Source organism: Sparus aurata, chromosome 5 (assembly GCF_900880675.1).
Source record: "Sparus aurata chromosome 5, fSpaAur1.1, whole genome shotgun sequence".
NCBI classification, from domain to species: domain Eukaryota; kingdom Metazoa; phylum Chordata; class Actinopteri; order Spariformes; family Sparidae; genus Sparus; species Sparus aurata.
Window position 1 is genome coordinate 36,169,336 of NC_044191.1, and position 19,509 is coordinate 36,188,844.

At 40.7% G+C, this 19,509-nt stretch overlaps 1 protein-coding gene and 1 long non-coding RNA gene across 2 annotated transcripts in view; one reads left to right on the plus strand and one right to left on the minus strand.

The window, feature by feature from the left end:
• Positions 1-5,531, plus strand: part of LOC115581401 (uncharacterized) — an 18,273-nt gene extending 12,742 nt beyond the window's left edge. The window contains exon 5 of the long non-coding RNA XR_003984029.1: positions 4,197-5,531. This is a non-coding gene — a long non-coding RNA (uncharacterized LOC115581401). The remainder of the gene's footprint in view (positions 1-4,196) is intronic.
• Positions 1-18,051, minus strand: part of LOC115581329 (uncharacterized) — a 27,195-nt gene extending 9,144 nt beyond the window's left edge. Inside the window, exons 1-6 of the mRNA XM_030416334.1 lie at positions 17,927-18,051; positions 15,514-15,596; positions 9,012-9,065; positions 8,170-8,814; positions 8,022-8,066; positions 3,810-5,024 (exon numbers count right to left, since the gene is read on the minus strand). Of these exons, the coding sequence (XP_030272194.1) occupies positions 3,810-5,024; positions 8,022-8,066; positions 8,170-8,814; positions 9,012-9,065; positions 15,514-15,532 (1,978 nt within the window). The 5' untranslated portion in view covers positions 15,533-15,596; positions 17,927-18,051. The remainder of the gene's footprint in view (positions 1-3,809; positions 5,025-8,021; positions 8,067-8,169; positions 8,815-9,011; positions 9,066-15,513; positions 15,597-17,926) is intronic.
• Positions 18,052-19,509: the final 1,458 nt, after the last annotated feature.

Here is a 19,509-nt window from a genome sequence, read left to right on the forward strand (position 1 = left end):
AAGAGCTGCATGGACTGAATTTATTTTTGAGAGCAATGTCCCAGCTGAAGTTGGAAAAAAACTGTTGGTGTGTGCGAACCACTTTGACGCTGACTGTTTCACCAACTTGAGCCAGTACAAGGCAGGAGTAGTCGGCTAACGTCTACTCAAAGGAATACTTGCAGACCAAGGACATGTAAGTATACAAATGTGCTGTGTGTTTCTGTAGATAAGGCTGAACTCGTGTGTGTTTTACCATTGAGAACAAGGTATGGTTAGCGGCTAACCGATAACATTAGCTTCTCTGACAACACAAGTTAGTGCTACAGCAGAATCATTGTGTGTATTACATTTCTGATCTTGTACATTATGTAATGCATGTCCTATGGAAATGTCTGCATGTGCAAGTTTAGCTGTGTTATTTAGCAATTTTACACGAACTAACCAAGCAGTGTCACATAGTACCAGCTAATGCTAACCGCGAGCGTCTAGTTCGCATCAACACGGTCTCCACATGCAAACCCAGAGACCCGGTCGGTAAAGCGGTACATACACACCCTCCACCGGGTCTAAGTTTTCAGGATTTTGTGAAATAATGCATTTGAAAACGTTTTCTAAGCTGGAATATGTTGGCATAGGCCAGGGCAAAACCAGTGTACTGTTGACTGCTACACAGAGTTTAGATTGTCTGCCTGAGCCCGAGACCGACCCCGCCGCTATCCTCGGCCGGGCCGGGTCCTTGACCGAGCATTCGTGATTTTTTGTTTTTAATAACTCAAAATAATGACCATATTTCCAGCTAGACAATGCGCATCTCTCTCCTCCCTCCATTTTTGTGTTGCTGCGTGGTGTTACACTTGAGTTATCCTCATGGTAAAAACGTGACTTGAGACGTACGTGACATCACTCCCCGAGACGCAAGAAGAAAGCAAGAATATGTATTTTTACTAAGGAAAATGACCAAAATCATTGTAATGCACAGTGACTTGAATAAATAACTTTAATCTGATCACTTGTTTGGAAATGTTAACGGGTTAGATTACTCGTTACTGAAATAAAGAGGTCAGGTTAGAGTAACGTAACGCGTTGCAGCCTTTAGTACTTGAATTATATTGTATGTTGTATTATATATTAACAGTGCTGTCATGTGTTACTCCTATCCATATCTGGGAATTCTGTGCAGGATTATTACACTGTGATTACTTGTTGAGAACATTTAACCATTTCTTGCAATTGTTTTCATGTTTGGTTGTGTTTTTACTGTTCAAGACTCTACCTGGCTGCACTGCATTACAATGACAATGCTGATAGACAAGCCACCACATCATCAGGAGATCCTCTTTTCAAACTGAGCTTTCCAAGGTCCAGGAAGGGAGAGTGCAGAGCCAAACCCGTGAAGACAGAGACGACATTCTGTAAGTTTTACAATCTTTTATTTGAACCTCACAAATTAAAATAAACATGGACACACAGGCATCACACAAAAGGTTGAAAACAAACACTTAAAATCTGAATTCTTTTAAGATGGTTTTTAAATAAATAATAAGGAGAATGTATAAATAAGCAGTAATTAGGAGAAATAAGAGAAACTTTACAACACTGCAGCACAAGGATTTTTGGTTCTACTGCAATTTTCCTGTAAACATACATTTTTGTTTATTGCACCGCAGACTGAGGTGATGTACCGTTGGACCTGATCTCGAGAAGGTTTTCCAGGACCCTGCCCCATATGTGAAAGAGGTGCTGAAACTCATAATCCCTGAAGACCTCTCGGACCACACAGACAGGCAGCACAACTCTCACTCTCCACCCCAGAGAGCTCCAGCACCAGCTTACAAAGCTTCTGTAGGCTACATTGGCTGAACACAATTCAATATAAAGTCAGCACTGAATGTTTACACCCATGGCAACTAGATACTTTCTTTGATAATATTTTTATATTGATATTGAAGTTAATATATAAAGTCAAACTGTTTCACTTCAGATATTTATTTTCTTCTTCTTGTTATTATTTCATTCATGTCAACACATGTTTAATGTTTCTTACAATAAAACATCTTTCCTAACTGTTCTGTGTTTTCATTGATTGCTATGTAATTTTCATGGTAATAAGTAAAAGATGAACCACAAGCAATGTAAGATAGAGGAATCAGTTATGTACTTTTCATCATAACACTTTTGCGATAAATGAATAGTATTTATGTGACTAAAAGCTTACTGCACTATTCCCCTCAAACGTAAAGGTCCATAGTCTGTCCGATAAATGTTCAGTGCATTCTGCAGTGCAGATACATTCAGGCAGACACGTTACAGGCCAGGAGGGTTCACCATGCATGATGGTGGCTCAGGATGCTGCTGTAGTCTTCGTGTAACCTAGAAATTATGAAAGGTAAGTGAGTGACAATAGATTAGAGAAAAGAGACAGAAAAATGACAAGACAACCATGTTTGCCCAGTGTTCACACTTAATTGTGGTATTTCCATGCAGCAGATATTCTCAGGTTCTGTAGGCATTTGTACACAGTTGCCACAGGAACAACTGCTTTCATGCTGAATTCTTATTATTCATTGGAAACTATAATCGCTAATCACGTCGCGTTGTTTCTTTGGTAACATATCTAAAGTTTATAAACCGTTGTAACTGGTTAAAAAACAATTCTGCTGGTAGAGAGGTGATGGGAGGCAACTGTGGCTTACTGAAAACTACAGTTGAAAATTGCTGGCAGTAGCTAATTACAGGTCGTCACTACAAATACGAGGTTCTCAATCAACTTACCTGGCTACATAAAGGTGAATAATAATATACGGTTTACGCTTTTGTCTTGTAATGGCTGTTGCTAAATTGCATCCCCGTTACTTTAACTGGACAGCAGTAAACACCAGCTGAGGTTTGGCTAAGCTATATGCTGTAAACACTGGAGGCAGGAGAAGGGGGCTGTTATTTGAAACAACGCGGGGCAGACGGCCAGTAAGCTCGTAAAACTTTCGTTAGTCTGCAGTAACATAAAAGTAATGTCGAGGTAACAAACTTAACTACTAACCACTGAGAAACATCAATGTTCATTCTTGGCTGCTTACTTTCTTCTGGGGCCTCTTGTTGTTCTGGGTCGGACCGCAGTCTTGTTGTCCGGCGGCCATTACTTCCGGAAACTCCGCCGTTGCCATGGTCACATGATGCCGTCCTCACGTCTTCCGCAGGCAGGAAGAGGTGGGTGGTACCGTGGGCGGCGCGCAGTAGCTCATTAGCATTTAAAGGGAAAGGCACTGAAACAGGCCACCTGGAGCAGGGCTGTGAAACTGGTGTTTCAAGAACCCTGCTGTGCTCAATCCTTCAGCTTATTTCGACCAAAGCATGTTACTAACATTCCATTTAGACTTCAAGGAACCATGTTAAGAGGCAGAAATAACCATAATATGGGACCTTTAAAAAATATATAATTTCTTATTATATATGAAGGAGGTAACTGTACCTAAAACTCTTGGTACCATATAATCATAATATATAGTGTTCAGTATGATATGTATTACGATATTTTTTTTAAAAGATGTCCATTAATAACTGTGTGCAACACTGCCCAAAACAGACCTCATCTGTGTTTGAGTCGAGCATTGAGAATGAAACCAACAGCCAAGCCAAGTAATCAGAGGTAGAGTAAGGCGGGCCTTATGAGAATGAGCAGTATAACAGAACAATACAATGAGAAGGAGAGATGATAGAATGCATTCATACTGGTTTCCCTTGATGGGATGATAGATATCTTTACAGTCCATCGCAGCATTTTTTGTATTGTAACATCCCTACTATTTATATGAAAACATTACAGAACTTACAGCTGATGATGCTTTTTGTTCTGAGGTCCTTCAGCTCAGCCTGCAGTGTGGTGATGTTTTCCTCTTGTTTTCTGATCTTTTCTATTTGAGCAAATGCAAATGTTTCTGTTGTGTAGCTGCACAGTTTGTCTTTGTAGGGTCTCAGTCTCATTTTATCCACCGTGTCCAGCAGCTCTGGGATCTGCTGCTTGTCCTTGATGTTGAGAACAACAGATCTTCCTCCACAGCTCTGAAGGAGCTCCTGGATGTCTCTGTTTCCCTTTACAAAGTTAACAACAGCTGGAGCTGTAGGATCTGACTCCACAGTGAACAGAATCATGGTGAAGTCATTGACTCGAGAGCTGAATGTGTTCTGGATGGTCTTTAACTCACTCTTGTCTTCATCAGTGAGGGGACCCACAGGTAGGACCAGGATGAAGGCATGGACGCCCTCAGGATCACAGAGGGAGATACACCTGAGTGATTCCTTCATCACTTCCTCCTGAGGTTTTCCACACAAGGCAGGCAGCTCCACCAGGGAAACCCAACGTCCACACACCTCTCCCTGACTCTGAACACACTCTGATGAGTTGGAGACTGAAGGAAACTCTGTCTGACCTAAAATGGCCTCAGCTGCTGAAGTCTTCCCTGCTCCTCTCCTCCCACACAGAACCAGGTTTAAAGCTGCTCTCATGTCTTCAGACTTTGGTCTGATGGTCTCTTCACTGCAGGTGAGGAAGGCTCCTCTGTTTTCATGGACAATCTTCTCAATCTTCTGCATTAATGACTTGTGGTTGTCTTCAGACATGTTGTAGTGTCTTCCTCCACAGTCTTTAAGGAGCTCATTAACAGAGAAAGTCATTTCATTCCTGTCATGTGTGATGATGACCATCGAGTGTTTTAAAGCATCTTGACCAAACAAACTCAGGATGAACTTCAGAGTTTCTCTGTTCTTCTCTGGGAACTCAGAAGGTTTCACTAACAGCAGGAGAACATTTGGTCCAGGAGGACAAAGACTTACACACCTCTTCATCATTTCTCTCACAGCTTCCACAGACAGACTGAACATTTTTGTAGTTTTCACTAGAGTTAGAGGATTTCCTCTCCACTCTCCACACGTAGCCACACACTTCTTGGTTTTTTGGTTATAAAAAGCTTGGTCCCCGATGATGAAGTTACCAAGTCTGGTCTGTTTGTCCTCACTGTGTCCCAGCAGCACAATCCTGAATCCAGATGCTGCAACACAACAGAGAGAAAGATAAAATGACATTAGAGGCTGAACTCACCACACTTACACCATAATATGAGCTGTAAAAGACTTTCATTAATTATTTTAACCTAATATTTCTCTTTGCTGTTATACATTTTGTACACTGGGTGTCAGTTGACTTCCATGGGACTGAATTTACACCGAGCGTAATGCAGCCAGGTGGTTTACAGTTTTTGGTCGTGGCGTTTGCATGAAGTGTAGCAGTGGGTCAAATTTGGTTAAGCCACCCAGCTTTGGGTTTGACATCAAAGGATGAATATGAGACAAGAGATCAATATGTCAGCATCCATTTCCAGGTATTTACATCTAGATTTTAAAACACTTAGAAGATTTTATTTGACACCTTTTGTTTGAACCCACCCATTATTCAAGTGAGCAAAATTAATGGAATATGTGACTGACAAATGTTTTTTGCTGCCCAGGTGTGTCGTATTCCATTGATTATTGAAACAATAAATAGCACTGAATGTCAACTCTCAGTTTCAGCTTTGGGTTTTGCCTTTGCAGACCACATTTATAGTTAGAAAGGTGTACAGCACAAAGACCACAAAGCTGTCTATAGGAAAAGTTCTGGGACATAGTTTTATGAACTGATGAGACAAAGATGAACATTTACCAAAGTGATGGAAAGGCTACTGTGTGGAGAAAGAAAGGATCTGCTCATGATCCCAAAGACACAAACTCAACTGTGAAACAAGGTGGAGGTAATATCATGGCTTCTTCTGGGATGGGCTCACTGATCATCATTGATGATGTAACACATGATGGCAGCAGCAAAACAAACTCAGAAGTCAGAAGATGGTCTAATTTGTGCCGCCACATTCTCAGAGTGAGCTGAAAAAATCTGTAACTTGTGTTTTGCGCTGCAGCTTCAGCAAAGCATCTCTCACTCCCGGTCAGTCGGCTCTGCGCCCCCCCCCCCCCCTTGCTGTACGTGGCGCGCGCACACTCATACACACTTTCATTACTTACGTTCATTTTTAAAAATTGCGTCAGCATTTTGCTTCAGGTGCGGGTTGGGCGTCGGTATCAATTTAATGGGTCGGCTTGGGTGCGGAATGTAATTTGTGATACTGTCGGAAAATGGGTCGGATGCGGTTTTCAGTATGGCGGATACAGCTGGGTGCGGGTTTGCAAATAAGACCCGTGCAGGACTCTGTGCTACAGCCAGCAAAATGTCAATATGTGAACTGTTCCAAAAACGAAAGTGAAAGTAAAAAATTGCGCTCGCAGCAGTGAGTGACCCAGCTGTCTGTGTATCGTTGGCATGAGTGGAATGTAGGGAGAGTTGTATAAATGTGTATTTTGGATGTTTTCTTTCCACTAGTCTGAAAGAAGACATGTTATGGAAGCAAAATAGCCCAAAATGTTTTTGCCTGCCATGTCTCCCCCTTAAGGCTGCAACTAATGATGAACAGATGGTGTACCCTCCGAATCCATTTCATTTTTTATTACAGTTTAGCTTACAGTTTAATTATTTATTAAAAAATAAACTAATTCAACACAGGTAACCACTTTTGCTTCACTTCTTTGATGGCTCAGATGTATGCTGTAGTTGATTTTGTGTTTTCACCATTCGTATCTATACAACCAATGTGTTTGTGATTAAATTGTGTACAAGAGCACACAGTTCTTCTTAGATCTAGACTCTTAATTTTGCTTTCAAAGTGCACCAGGTTGATGCATTTAACTTTAAAATGTTAAAAAAAAATCTTCCAGGGGAGCATGCCCCCCAACCCCCCTAGAGGGTCCAACATCCACCCACCACAGTCTCACATGATCCTGTGGGAAACACTGTAATTCTATAAATGGTCTGGAAGTACATCAACATGACTAGCGTGAGAGTAAGCAGAGAGATTCAACCATACATGCTTGAGCTTCAGTCAAACTCAGATGAGGAATCTGTTGTGCATCTAGAGGTGGTAAGGAACCAAGTACAAATACTTAGTTACTTTACTTAAGTAGATGTATCGTATATCTGTACTTTACTTTTGTATCTCTTTGACTTTCCCTCCCTACATCTGAACACAAATATCTGATGGATTATTTTATATTTGGTGTCATCACGCCGCCTTCCCAGCATCAGCAGACTGATGTGGACCAATCAGAGCACATCACGCACGGCAGACGCAGCGAGACGAGACAAAGACGTAAAAGCCGTAAGAAGGCGTAAACAGACAGAGAGGGAGACTGGAATGTGGAGAAAAGGCGTGTTAGTGTCTCGTATCTGCAGAGAGTTTCTGATTTTCTCTCTTTGTTGCTGCTCGGGACGCTTTACCAACCCAACATGTGTCTATTTGACGTCCTGGGAATGAGACTCAACAATCAACTGTCTTTGTGGTGCGTTCAGGAACAGCTGGGACAAATCCTACTGATTCTACCTTTAACTTTAATAGTCTTTGAATTCTATTAATATGACGTGAGCTTCAGTTAGCTTTGAGCACAAATGTCCTTCAGAGGGAGTCTTTTTACTCTGATACTCTGAGTACATGTCAGAGCCTGTAATCTATTACTTTACTGGAGTAAACAAGCTGAATCAGTACTTCTACTTTTACCAGAGTCTGTTTTTACACCAGTATCTGAACTTCTACTGGAGGACAGGATGTGTGGACTCTTTACTCCTCTGTGTCTTTGACATAATGCCGACACAGTTGTTTTTTCACACTCTGTTGATAATGTTAATTTTTTAAGTTATTTTTTATTTCATTTTTAATGTTTTAAGACAAAATTCTGGCCATATCTGAAGTTCTGCCCTTTCAAACAATTTTTTACTTATGATCAAGATATTCTAAGGAAAATGCAGCATTAGTTCCTTTAATGTCTGCGTGTATTTGCAGATGCAAAGTAGCTGAATCTGAATTCAACAGATGGTTGAATTGTGGGATGTGTTAAGATTCCTCCTGGACAAAATATGTCACCCAAAACTCTATCTGCAAATGATTAGCATTGATAAATTTACTTACTGTGAGTTGAAGGGTCTTTAGCAGTGATTCCTGCAAGATGCAGCCCTGAAAATGATGACATCATTAATTTGTTGTTTACTGTTCTAATATAATCAAAGATGATTTGTGTGGACAAAGTTTTCATTGTCAGAATTGTTTTTGTACTCACCAGCAGCTTTAACAGCACTGATGATGGATGTCTGTGTTTCCTTTAGTTTGGGGCTTTGATGATCAGCTGGTAAAGATGATGTTGTGTCCTTGAACACATCACAGCTGATGTGATCTCCATTATTCTCCTTTACAATTTGACCCAAACGTGTCATCATCTCTAATTGTTCAAGATTCTTCTGCCACAGAAATCTGAATCTACACATTCTGATCATGTCTTTCAGTGGTGGGTGCTCCAAGTATTTTTCCATCAGACCTGGACTCTCCTCTCTGGGTGTTGATATCAGAACCAGTGAATGATCAAATGATAGATCACTGAATTTTTTAAGTACTGATTGCAGCCTTTGTTTGTGTTCCTCAGTGAAGTCTTCAGGCTGTAGAACCAGCAGGAACACATGAGGTCCAGGATCAGAGAGTCTCTCACAGGTTTCTACATGTTCTGTCAGTCTGTATTCAGACATGTTGGGATGCAGCAGATCTGGAGTGTTGATCAGAACTATTTTGCTTTTCTTTAACATCCCACTGACTGTCAGACAGCGGTCTGGTTCTTCCTCAGTGTTGAACACAGTTGTTCCCAGTATGAAGTTCCCCACTGAACTCCTCTGAGACCAGCTGTTCCCCAGCAGAACCACCCTCAGCTCAGACACTGGAGAGAAAAGGCAGAAAAGGACAAACACAGATTTGTATTTATTCAGTTATAGTTTCATTGCTGTTCAGTTATTTATACTATATATAGTATATATATACTATATATTATATATATAGTATATATATTAGTATATATATATATACTAATACTGTAAACTCAGAGTTCTTCAATAGCAGGATGACAGTTTGACTCACTGTTAGGTGGCAGGAACTCATAACTCCAGCTGCGCTTCAGAGGAAACAGATTATCTGTGAATGTGAGGAAACAACATATGTTTACTTATTAACCTCTTTAAACTGTCACTGACCTTCTCACGACACTAACACTGTCAGCATTCATGCAGTCCTCTAAAACTTTGGGAAACATCTGAAATGAACACATGGGAAACATCCAGACCCCGACATCATCATAACAGGAACCCAAGCGAAAAGTGAGTCTAGGACGACTCGGACTCGAAAAAACTTTGTTTTATTTTCTTGCGCATCAACATTAAGAAAATGTCTGACCGTTTGCACAATGAATATAAAGGATGCTGGATCAATCACATCAAACTCTATCAGGTACCTGATAGGTCGGTCACCTGGTCATGTGAAAGTTACCTCAGCGCCTGCTGCACATGTTTAGTACAGTGTGTTGTGCTGAGTTTCATTCCAAAACACAAACATGTCTATCAGGAATAAAACTCAGCTGATGTTCACTGTTAAACAACACAGACAACTGTCCACAAAATGTTCTGTTCAGTAGCCAATAACTAATAATATAAGCCAATAATAAAATATATTTAATCATGATATTCATGCAAGCTAACTACAGAAAGGTGCCAGTTTTCATAAATTGTAGATATCGCTTGGAACAAAACTGTCCATGTTTAAATTCAACCACTTTATGAAATTGCAGTATATATATATATATAAGGGCTGGGACTTTATCGCGTTAATAAACGTTTTAAAAAACTACCAGGTGGAAACCTGGATAAAAGCACAGTTGTGTGCCACCTCAATGCCAAACGTTGCAGCTAGCACAGACAACACAGACAACGCTCCTAGCTCGAGCAGGCAGACAGTGCGTTTACATGACACTCAAGAAAACCAAATTACTGTGTTAGTCCGACTATGATAGGATTTTTAAGATGCATGTATACACCTTAGTCTGTCTAAGAAGCACAGTCGGAACTATGGCTGTAATCCAGCTAAATTGTGCATGTAAATGCACTGAGTGTCACCAATCCACAATCGACAAGATGACAGGGTTAAGAGCCAAAATGAGTAAATCCACAACTGACAAATGAATAAACGCACTGGTGAAGTGGATTGCAGTGAACTGTCGGCCACTCTCGGCGGTATCACAGATAGCGTCGACTGACCCAACTTATGAACTGCCATGCAGAAAGATTCACGGTTCGGGGCGCGTATGTACCGTTCGGTTCATAGGCGCGCGAAACTTCTTTTTCTCATTTACTAACGAGGCAAAGTTTGTACATTCCAGAGCAGCAGGTGGCAGCACTGAGCTGGATGCCAATCACCAGTAATGCAATGCACCGCACAGTGTGCAAGCATTGTGCAACACGTGTTGTTTATGCTAACAGTAACATGACTAACATGTCAGCTCGTCTGCAAAGACATCATCCCAGTGAGACAACTGGCAGCGCAAGGAGGAAAGGGAGAGAGTCGACAGGACAACTTCTGCTCCTGCAGCTTGACAGTGACGAGTCAGATGGGGCAACATGCATAACGAAAGGAGTGGTGTTTCATAGCCTAAGATATGCAGCCTTTTGCCGTGGTGGAGGGTGCAGGATTTTTTGTATGATTACAACACTCGAGCCGCAATTTAAAATAAAATCCCCTCCCGCAAACACTTCAGCAACATGGTAATTCCTGCACTTTATGAAGAGAGCTGACGAGGAATTGTTCAAGTTGTTTGACAGCCCATGTAGCGCTTACTAGTGATGGATGGACCTCCAGTTGAAAGTTTCCTAACTGTGGCTGCCCATTACATTATATTAGTGACAGTGAATAACTATTTGTTCTTAGCATTTGTTAAAATTCTTTGCCAAATAAATGAAAAGCATGTTGTAACTAGCAATATCTCCTCTCTTGCAGTGCAAGAATCTTCCCTACTTTTAACCTAAGACTGTCACAATGATGTATCAAATGTCAGACTGCCTCTTTCTTTCAGTTTTAACCTGACTACATGACATGATGGATTTTCCTAACCATCAGCGTATACCAAACCGAACCGAAAACTGTGACCACAAAACCGTGATATGAACCGAACCATGGATTTTGTGAACCGTTCCACCCCTAATAAATATCTCTCTCTCTCTCTCTCTATATATATATATATATATGTGTGTGTGTATATATACGTATATATACATATATGTATATATATACACACACACACACATATATACACGTGTGTATGTGTGTATATATATACATATATGTATATATACACACACGTATATATACATATACATATACATTTATACACACATATATACATACATGTCTATATACATATGTGTATGTGTCTATATATGTATATATACATATAAACATGTATGTATACATACATACACACATACATACATACATACATACTTGACCCTACCAGGCCTGATTAGACTGGAATAATTGTAATCAGGTAAAACTGAAATTGTATCTTTCTCCTATTTCTGCTTTTTCAGGTTATTATATGTGTGTAACCTGTCACAGACACTCATACATTTACATTAAGTTTCCTGTAATATTGTATTGAATACAGCTGCACCTGACAAAAACAACAGTGTCATCTACATCAGGTGTCCCATGAAATGAGTCACTGTTAGAGAAAAGTCCTGTGTGCCTGTTCAGAGGCAGCAGCTTGTGATATGAATCTATCACCTTTAATGTTTTGTCGCCACCCAGAGGAACTCTGCTGGCTCTGCACCCTTTGAAATAAAAACACTTAGAACAAATCTAACAGCAGTTCAGTGAACTAGTTCCTTTACAAACTGCTTGCTGTGGTTTACTTTAGGTGTCCTGCTATAAGTCCTGTAGCAGATGATTCAGACATCACACTGTCTTATGTTGTGAATCCACCAAATGTTGTGTTCAGTCAAAGAGTAATAAAGTCTGAGTGGACTCACCTGATGCTGCAGCCGCCATGACGTCACTCTGCTGGAAACATCAGAGACTGGTTCAGCTGGAGAGCAGCTGCTGCAGTAACAACCTGCAGGAGGAATGATCAGAACATAAACCATCTCACACACCAGCCTGTTTACAGAGCTCACCTTCACAACTCCACTGGGGATTCAACCCAACAACCCATCAGCTGGATACAGCTGACAATGTGAAGGTTGTTATTATAATTTAACTTTTAAATCTATAGAATCATGTAACCTATGTAATTTGATCCTGAGTCTATAGTCTGTAAATTTTAAGGCTTTCTGAATAAATTATTCTTTAATATAGTTGAGCTACTTCAGTTTCCTTCCTAGATAAGAACTCCTACATCCACATGTATTGTAGGCTACACAGGTGTAGTGCTGCAGGAGCTCCACCGCGTTCTTCTCTTAAGTCAGGAAATAAAATGTTCACAGTTTACAAAATCTGGTTGAATGTAAAAATATTTAAGTCTTCCTTGTTTGGCATGTTTTGAACAAAGGTGAGCGTCTTCTCATCAGCAAAGCTCAACAGCTCTTCATGCACCACTTGTAGAGTTCTCAACGGGCCTGAAAATTACAATCCGACCCGCGGATTTTTAAGCCCGAACCCGACGCAGCCCGACACACCAGCATGAATTGTCTGCCCGAACCCGACCCGAACCCCACCTCCCGCGCGCCTGCATTGTTTTCCTCATACACTTGTTATCGTAACTTTACGCAGCGGCGTCAGGTCTGCGTCTGCCCCTCCCCATGAAGCAGCAGCCAGACTTACTCCTCACCACACGTGAACAGCGAGGATTCACAACAAACAATATATAATTTACAATCTGCAAGAAATGTGTTTTATGAAATGTGTTTTATAAAAACCGGAAGCCCGAGGCCCGACCCGGCTCATTTGCGTATTTTTTCAGCCCGAACCCGGCCCGAACCTGCGGGTCCGGTCAGGTTTGTCGGGCCGGCCCGACCCGTTGAGAACTCTAATCACTTGTTATATTATGTGATGTAATCTGTATGTATTGAAACCTGAGCCAACAAACTACTGAGCTGTACTGAAATGTGACATGTCCAGAGTTTCTGCTCTCACACTGTCAGTGAGAAAAACATCATGACAGAAGTGAGTAAACTATCAACAACTGTCCACAAAATGTTCTGTTCAGTAGCCAATAACTAATAATATAAGCCAATAATAAAATATATTTAATCATGATATTCATGCAAGCTAACTACAGAAAGGTGCCAGTTTTCATAAATTGTAGATATCGCTTGGAACAAAACTGTCCATGTTTAAATTCAACCACTTTATGAAATTGCAGTATATATATATATATAAGGGCTGGGACTTTATCGCGTTAATAAACGTTTTAAAAAACTACCAGGTGGAAACCTGGATAAAAGCACAGTTGTGTGCCACCTCAATGCCAAACGTTGCAGCTAGCACAGACAACACAGACAACGCTCCTAGCTCGAGCAGGCAGACAGTGCGTTTACATGACACTCAAGAAAACCAAATTACTGTGTTAGTCCGACTATGATAGGATTTTTAAGATGCATGTATACACCTTAGTCTGTCTAAGAAGCACAGTCGGAACTATGGCTGTAATCCAGCTAAATTGTGCATGTAAATGCACTGAGTGTCACCAATCCACAATCGACAAGATGACAGGGTTAAGAGCCAAAATGAGTAAATCCACAACTGACAAATGAATAAACGCACTGGTGAAGTGGATTGCAGTGAACTGTCGGCCACTCTCGGCGGTATCACAGATAGCGTCGACTGACCCAACTTATGAACTGCCATGCAGAAAGATTCACGGTTCGGGGCGCGTATGTACCGTTCGGTTCATAGGCGCGCGAAACTTCTTTTTCTCATTTACTAACGAGGCAAAGTTTGTACATTCCAGAGCAGCAGGTGGCAGCACTGAGCTGGATGCCAATCACCAGTAATGCAATGCACCGCACAGTGTGCAAGCATTGTGCAACACGTGTTGTTTATGCTAACAGTAACATGACTAACATGTCAGCTCGTCTGCAAAGACATCATCCCAGTGAGACAACTGGCAGCGCAAGGAGGAAAGGGAGAGAGTCGACAGGACAACTTCTGCTCCTGCAGCTTGACAGTGACGAGTCAGATGGGGCAACATGCATAACGAAAGGAGTGGTGTTTCATAGCCTAAGATATGCAGCCTTTTGCCGTGGTGGAGGGTGCAGGATTTTTTGTATGATTACAACACTCGAGCCGCAATTTAAAATAAAATCCCCTCCCGCAAACACTTCAGCAACATGGTAATTCCTGCACTTTATGAAGAGAGCTGACGAGGAATTGTTCAAGTTGTTTGACAGCCCATGTAGCGCTTACTAGTGATGGATGGACCTCCAGTTGAAAGTTTCCTAACTGTGGCTGCCCATTACATTATATTAGTGACAGTGAATAACTATTTGTTCTTAGCATTTGTTAAAATTCTTTGCCAAATAAATGAAAAGCATGTTGTAACTAGCAATATCTCCTCTCTTGCAGTGCAAGAATCTTCCCTACTTTTAACCTAAGACTGTCACAATGATGTATCAAATGTCAGACTGCCTCTTTCTTTCAGTTTTAACCTGACTACATGACATGATGGATTTTCCTAACCATCAGCGTATACCAAACCGAACCGAAAACTGTGACCACAAAACCGTGATATGAACCGAACCATGGATTTTGTGAACCGTTCCACCCCTAATAAATATCTCTCTCTCTCTCTCTCTATATATATATATATATATGTGTGTGTGTATATATACGTATATATACATATATGTATATATATACACACATACACACGTGTATATATGTGTGTGTGTGTGTGTATATATATACATATATGTATATATACACACACGTATATATACATATACATATACATTTATACACACATATATACATACATGTCTATATACATATGTGTATGTGTCTATATATGTATATATACATATAAACATGTATGTATACATACATACACACATACATACATACATACATACTTGACCCTACCAGGCCTGATTAGACTGGAATAATTGTAATCAGGTAAAACTGAAATTGTATCTTTCTCCTATTTCTGCTTTTTCAGGTTATTATATGTGTGTAACCTGTCACAGACACTCATACATTTACATTAAGTTTCCTGTAATATTGTATTGAATACAGCTGAACCTGACAAAAACAACAGTGTCATCTACATCAGGTGTCCCATGAAATGAGTCACTGTTAGAGAAAAGTCCTGTGTGCCTGTTCAGAGGCAGCAGCTTGTGATATGAATCTATCACCTTTAATGTTTTGTCGCCACCCAGAGGAACTCTGCTGGCTCTGCACCCTTTGAAATAAAAACACTTAGAACAAATCTAACAGCAGTTCAGTGAACTAGTTCCTTTACAAACTGCTTGCTGTGGTTTACTTTAGGTGTCCTGCTATAAGTCCTGTAGCAGATGATTCAGACATCACACTGTCTTATGTTGTGAATCCACCAAATGTTATATTCAGTCAAAGAGTAATAAAGTCTGAGTGGACTCACCTGATGCTGCAGCCGCCATGACGTCACTCTGCTGGAAACATCAGAGACTGGTTCAGCTGGAGAGCAGCTGCTGCAGTAACAACCTGCAGGAGGAATGATCAGAACATAAACCATCTCACACACCAGCCTGTTTACAGAGCTCACCTTCACAACTCCACTGGGGATTCAACCCAACAACCCATCAGCTGGATACAGCTGACAATGTGAAGGTTGTTATTATAATTTAACTTTTAAATCTATAGAATCATGTAACCTATGTAATTTGATCCTGAGTCTATAGTCTGTAAATTTTAAGGCTTTCTGAATAAATTATTCTTTAATATAGTTGAGCTACTTCAGTTTCCTTCCTAGATAAGAACTCCTACATCCACATGTATTGTAGGCTACACAGGTGTAGTGCTGCAGGAGCTCCACCGCGTTCTTCTCTTAAGTCAGGAAATAAAATGTTCACAGTTTACAAAATCTGGTTGAATGTAAAAATATTTAAGTCTTCCTTGTTTGGCATGTTTTGAACAAAGGTGAGCGTCTTCTCATCAGCAAAGCTCAACAGCTCTTCATGCACCACTTGTAGAGTTCTCAACGGGCCTGAAAATTACAATCCGACCCGCGGATTTTTAAGCCCGAACCCGACGCAGCCCGACACACCAGCATGAATTGTCTGCCCGAACCCGACCCGAACCCCACCTCCCGCGCGCCTGCATTGTTTTCCTCATACACTTGTTATCGTAACTTTACGCAGCGGCGTCAGGTCTGCGTCTGCCCCTCCCAATGAAGCAGCAGCCAGACTTACTCCTCACCACACGTGAACAGCGAGGATTCACAACAAACAATATATAATTTACAATCTGCAAGAAATGTGTTTTATGAAATGTGTTTTATAAAAACCGGAAGCCCGAGGCCCGACCCGGCTCATTTGCGTATTTTTTCAGCCCGAACCCGGCCCGAACCTGCGGGTCCGGTCAGGTTTGTCGGGCCGGCCCGACCCGTTGAGAACTCTAATCACTTGTTATATTATGTGATGTAATCTGTATGTATTGAAACCTGAGCCAACAAACTACTGAGCTGTACTGAAATGTGACATGTCCAGAGTTTCTGCTCTCACACTGTCAGTGAGAAAAACGTCATGATAAAAGTGAATAAATGATCATCCTGCTGCAGTCACACTGTCTGTTATTATCACCTACTGCAAAGTGTCGTGTGCCAGGCTGTGTGAAGTTCACGGTGATAAACATGGACGCCCTCCACTGGTTAAAGAAAAGGACACACTGAAAAGTAAGTTCCATTATATAGGCTATATATTATATTCCCAATGTTCACTCCACAATCATGATAAAAGGTAGAAATTATTAGAATAAAAAAAGTCAAAGTAATGTGATGGAAGGTCAAAAAATGTAAATTATGACGTCAACCGATATTATGACGATACACATTTTAATTATGAGATGAAAGTTGTAAATATGGGTTAAAGTCATAAATATGAGATAAAACGTGAAATTGAGATACAAAAATAAAACTATGACATAAATTGTCAGCACTAAACTCATAATTTTGACGTTTTAACTCATAACCATATCTTACCATGAGAACAGATTTCATCATGTTTTATCTTCAGCTGGTGGAAATGAGTTTCCACAGGAAGGATCATATAAAGTCCTGCATGACAGAGAGGCGGTCTGTTCTGGGTCAGTGAGCAGATACAGGAACACTGATTCTGATCCTGATGTTTAATAACAACATTCTCTAATTCCTCCTTAATGCTGCTCCTTCTAGCAGAGCTGCACGACCTCAGTGTTCATACAAGTCTGACTGCAGGACTGCAGGACAGAAGCTGCAGCTCACAGCCAGCTGACACAAACTACAGAGATGTGCGCGTCACGTGCTCCGACACACACGCGCGCGGTCTTATCAGGTGCAGTCTGGTACTTCAATAAATAACACTACACGCTGTCTGTATGTATATTATATATGTATGTAGACCTAGATGTATAGTTAGATCAATACACAGCACACAAACTGAGCCTGTAAAGACAAACCATCCGTCTAACGGTGATAACTTCCTGACCTACAAAATGGCTGCGACCGCTTAAAGTTGATATTAAAGTGATATAAACATTTTGTACATGCAGACAAAACTTCAGAAATTCAGATTCAGATTCACAGCCTGATTCATCTGAACTCCAGTAGAAGTGTAAAGACTTGAGAACAATTCAAAACATATTGATCATGTTTCCTGCTGAGCCTGTTGGATTAACTTTGAGCGTCTCCGCCGTTAGAAGCGACCTGCGCAGTTAGTGAAGTAACTCTGATCAGAGTGATTATCGTCTCTCATCAGCTGCTGACTCTGATGAATCATCCGGTCTATTGATCTACAGCACTGATGGATTTTATACTGCAATTACTTGTTGGTATTTACCTTTAATTTAGTTGTAGTTCGTCGTGATGTCCCGTTACTTTTTTGCCGCCCAAGATGAGAGAAAGTGAAAGTGTTTGACAGGAAACGTTTTCAGCAGGTTTGTTTCACTGTCATCACTTCCTCTCAGTAAACAGACACATGACCGGTCTGAATTCTACTTTATCACTTTGTTTAACATCATTATTATATGAACAAGACTAACCTGGTTACTACACATTACAGCTACTTCATCCTGTTGGTGACAAAGTGTTTGCAGTAACATTGATCTTCTCTCAGTTTGTTCTGATCAGGGTCCGTTTCTTTGGGACGGGCGCCATCTTGTGGAGCCCCTGCAGACTTGCGGGTCGCTGTGTGAGAGGATGATGCTTCAGAGACAAACAAGCTCATTTTAAATTAATTAATTTTATCAGCAGTCTGACAGAAAAATCACTGATAGTGATCATTGTAAAGTCGGTCCACCCCTTCTTTAAAGGTCTCAAGGTTTCTACACATTTTCATTATTAAATGAAAGCATGTTTAAAATGTCTCCAGGCTTTTCAGGCACTTAACAGCTGTGACAAATGACAAACACAGACAAAATAATTATTTGACTTCCATCACATTAAATCAATCAATTAAAAGATGTTGTTGTGCTGTAAACACCTTCAGTTATGTTGGAGTGAAAGAAACTTAAGAAAAACAAAACAGTTGAATGTCTCTTAATGTGTTTCCTGTCTGTTAGTAGACTCACAGTTTAAACAGCCTGACTGAACTGAACTGAACTGACTGTTTCAGGCAATTTGAACTTTTTCCAACATGTTGTCTGTCAGTGCACTGAGGAGTCACGACTCCTCCACCTGCTCACTGCTGCTGTCTGGTGTCATCTCAATGATGTCAAGTGTCTGTAACTCCAAACTCAAAGTACTTTTACCTCCAAACTGTACTCAGCTGAAGTACTTCAGTACACATGTGAATGACAGTAAATAGTTTTAGGCTGACAGCTCAGTCTCTCTCTGTGTTCTGTCTGATGAGCCAGTAAATGACTGTGGACTGCCATCTAGTGGCCAGTCTCGGTGAGGGTGGCAAGGTACAAAAGGGAGGAGACTATGAGCCCTGTAAGCTCACCTGTGTGGATCCTCACCTGAGCGCAGAGCCGTTTCTTGCTATATGCAGACTGTGCGGGTGCAGAGGGTTTATAGGTCTTTAATGTGAAGTGTGTTAAACACACATATACGTATCAGGCCTATTGTGGATTATTATGGACTGTGGCAGTGGATTATTGCTCTGAATGGATTAATGTTAACTCCACTGAGTTAGTTGCATCTTTCTTTACCACATTATTAGAATATTTATTGTGACAATATAATTTGGACAAATTTGCCTACATTCCTACAGTTCGGTTATGTTTTTGACGTATTGCTTTGTTTTATTTAAAAGAATCATAATCACACAAATTGAAGTAAACTTAAAGTAAACTATGACCGTTAGTTCTGCCCACAGAATATAGATTAAGACCAAATCATCAGTGAGACACAAGTAGTCTACTTTGTAACACCTGTGAAGTATACACCAAAATATTCCTTCAGTATCACAAAGTGCTCATA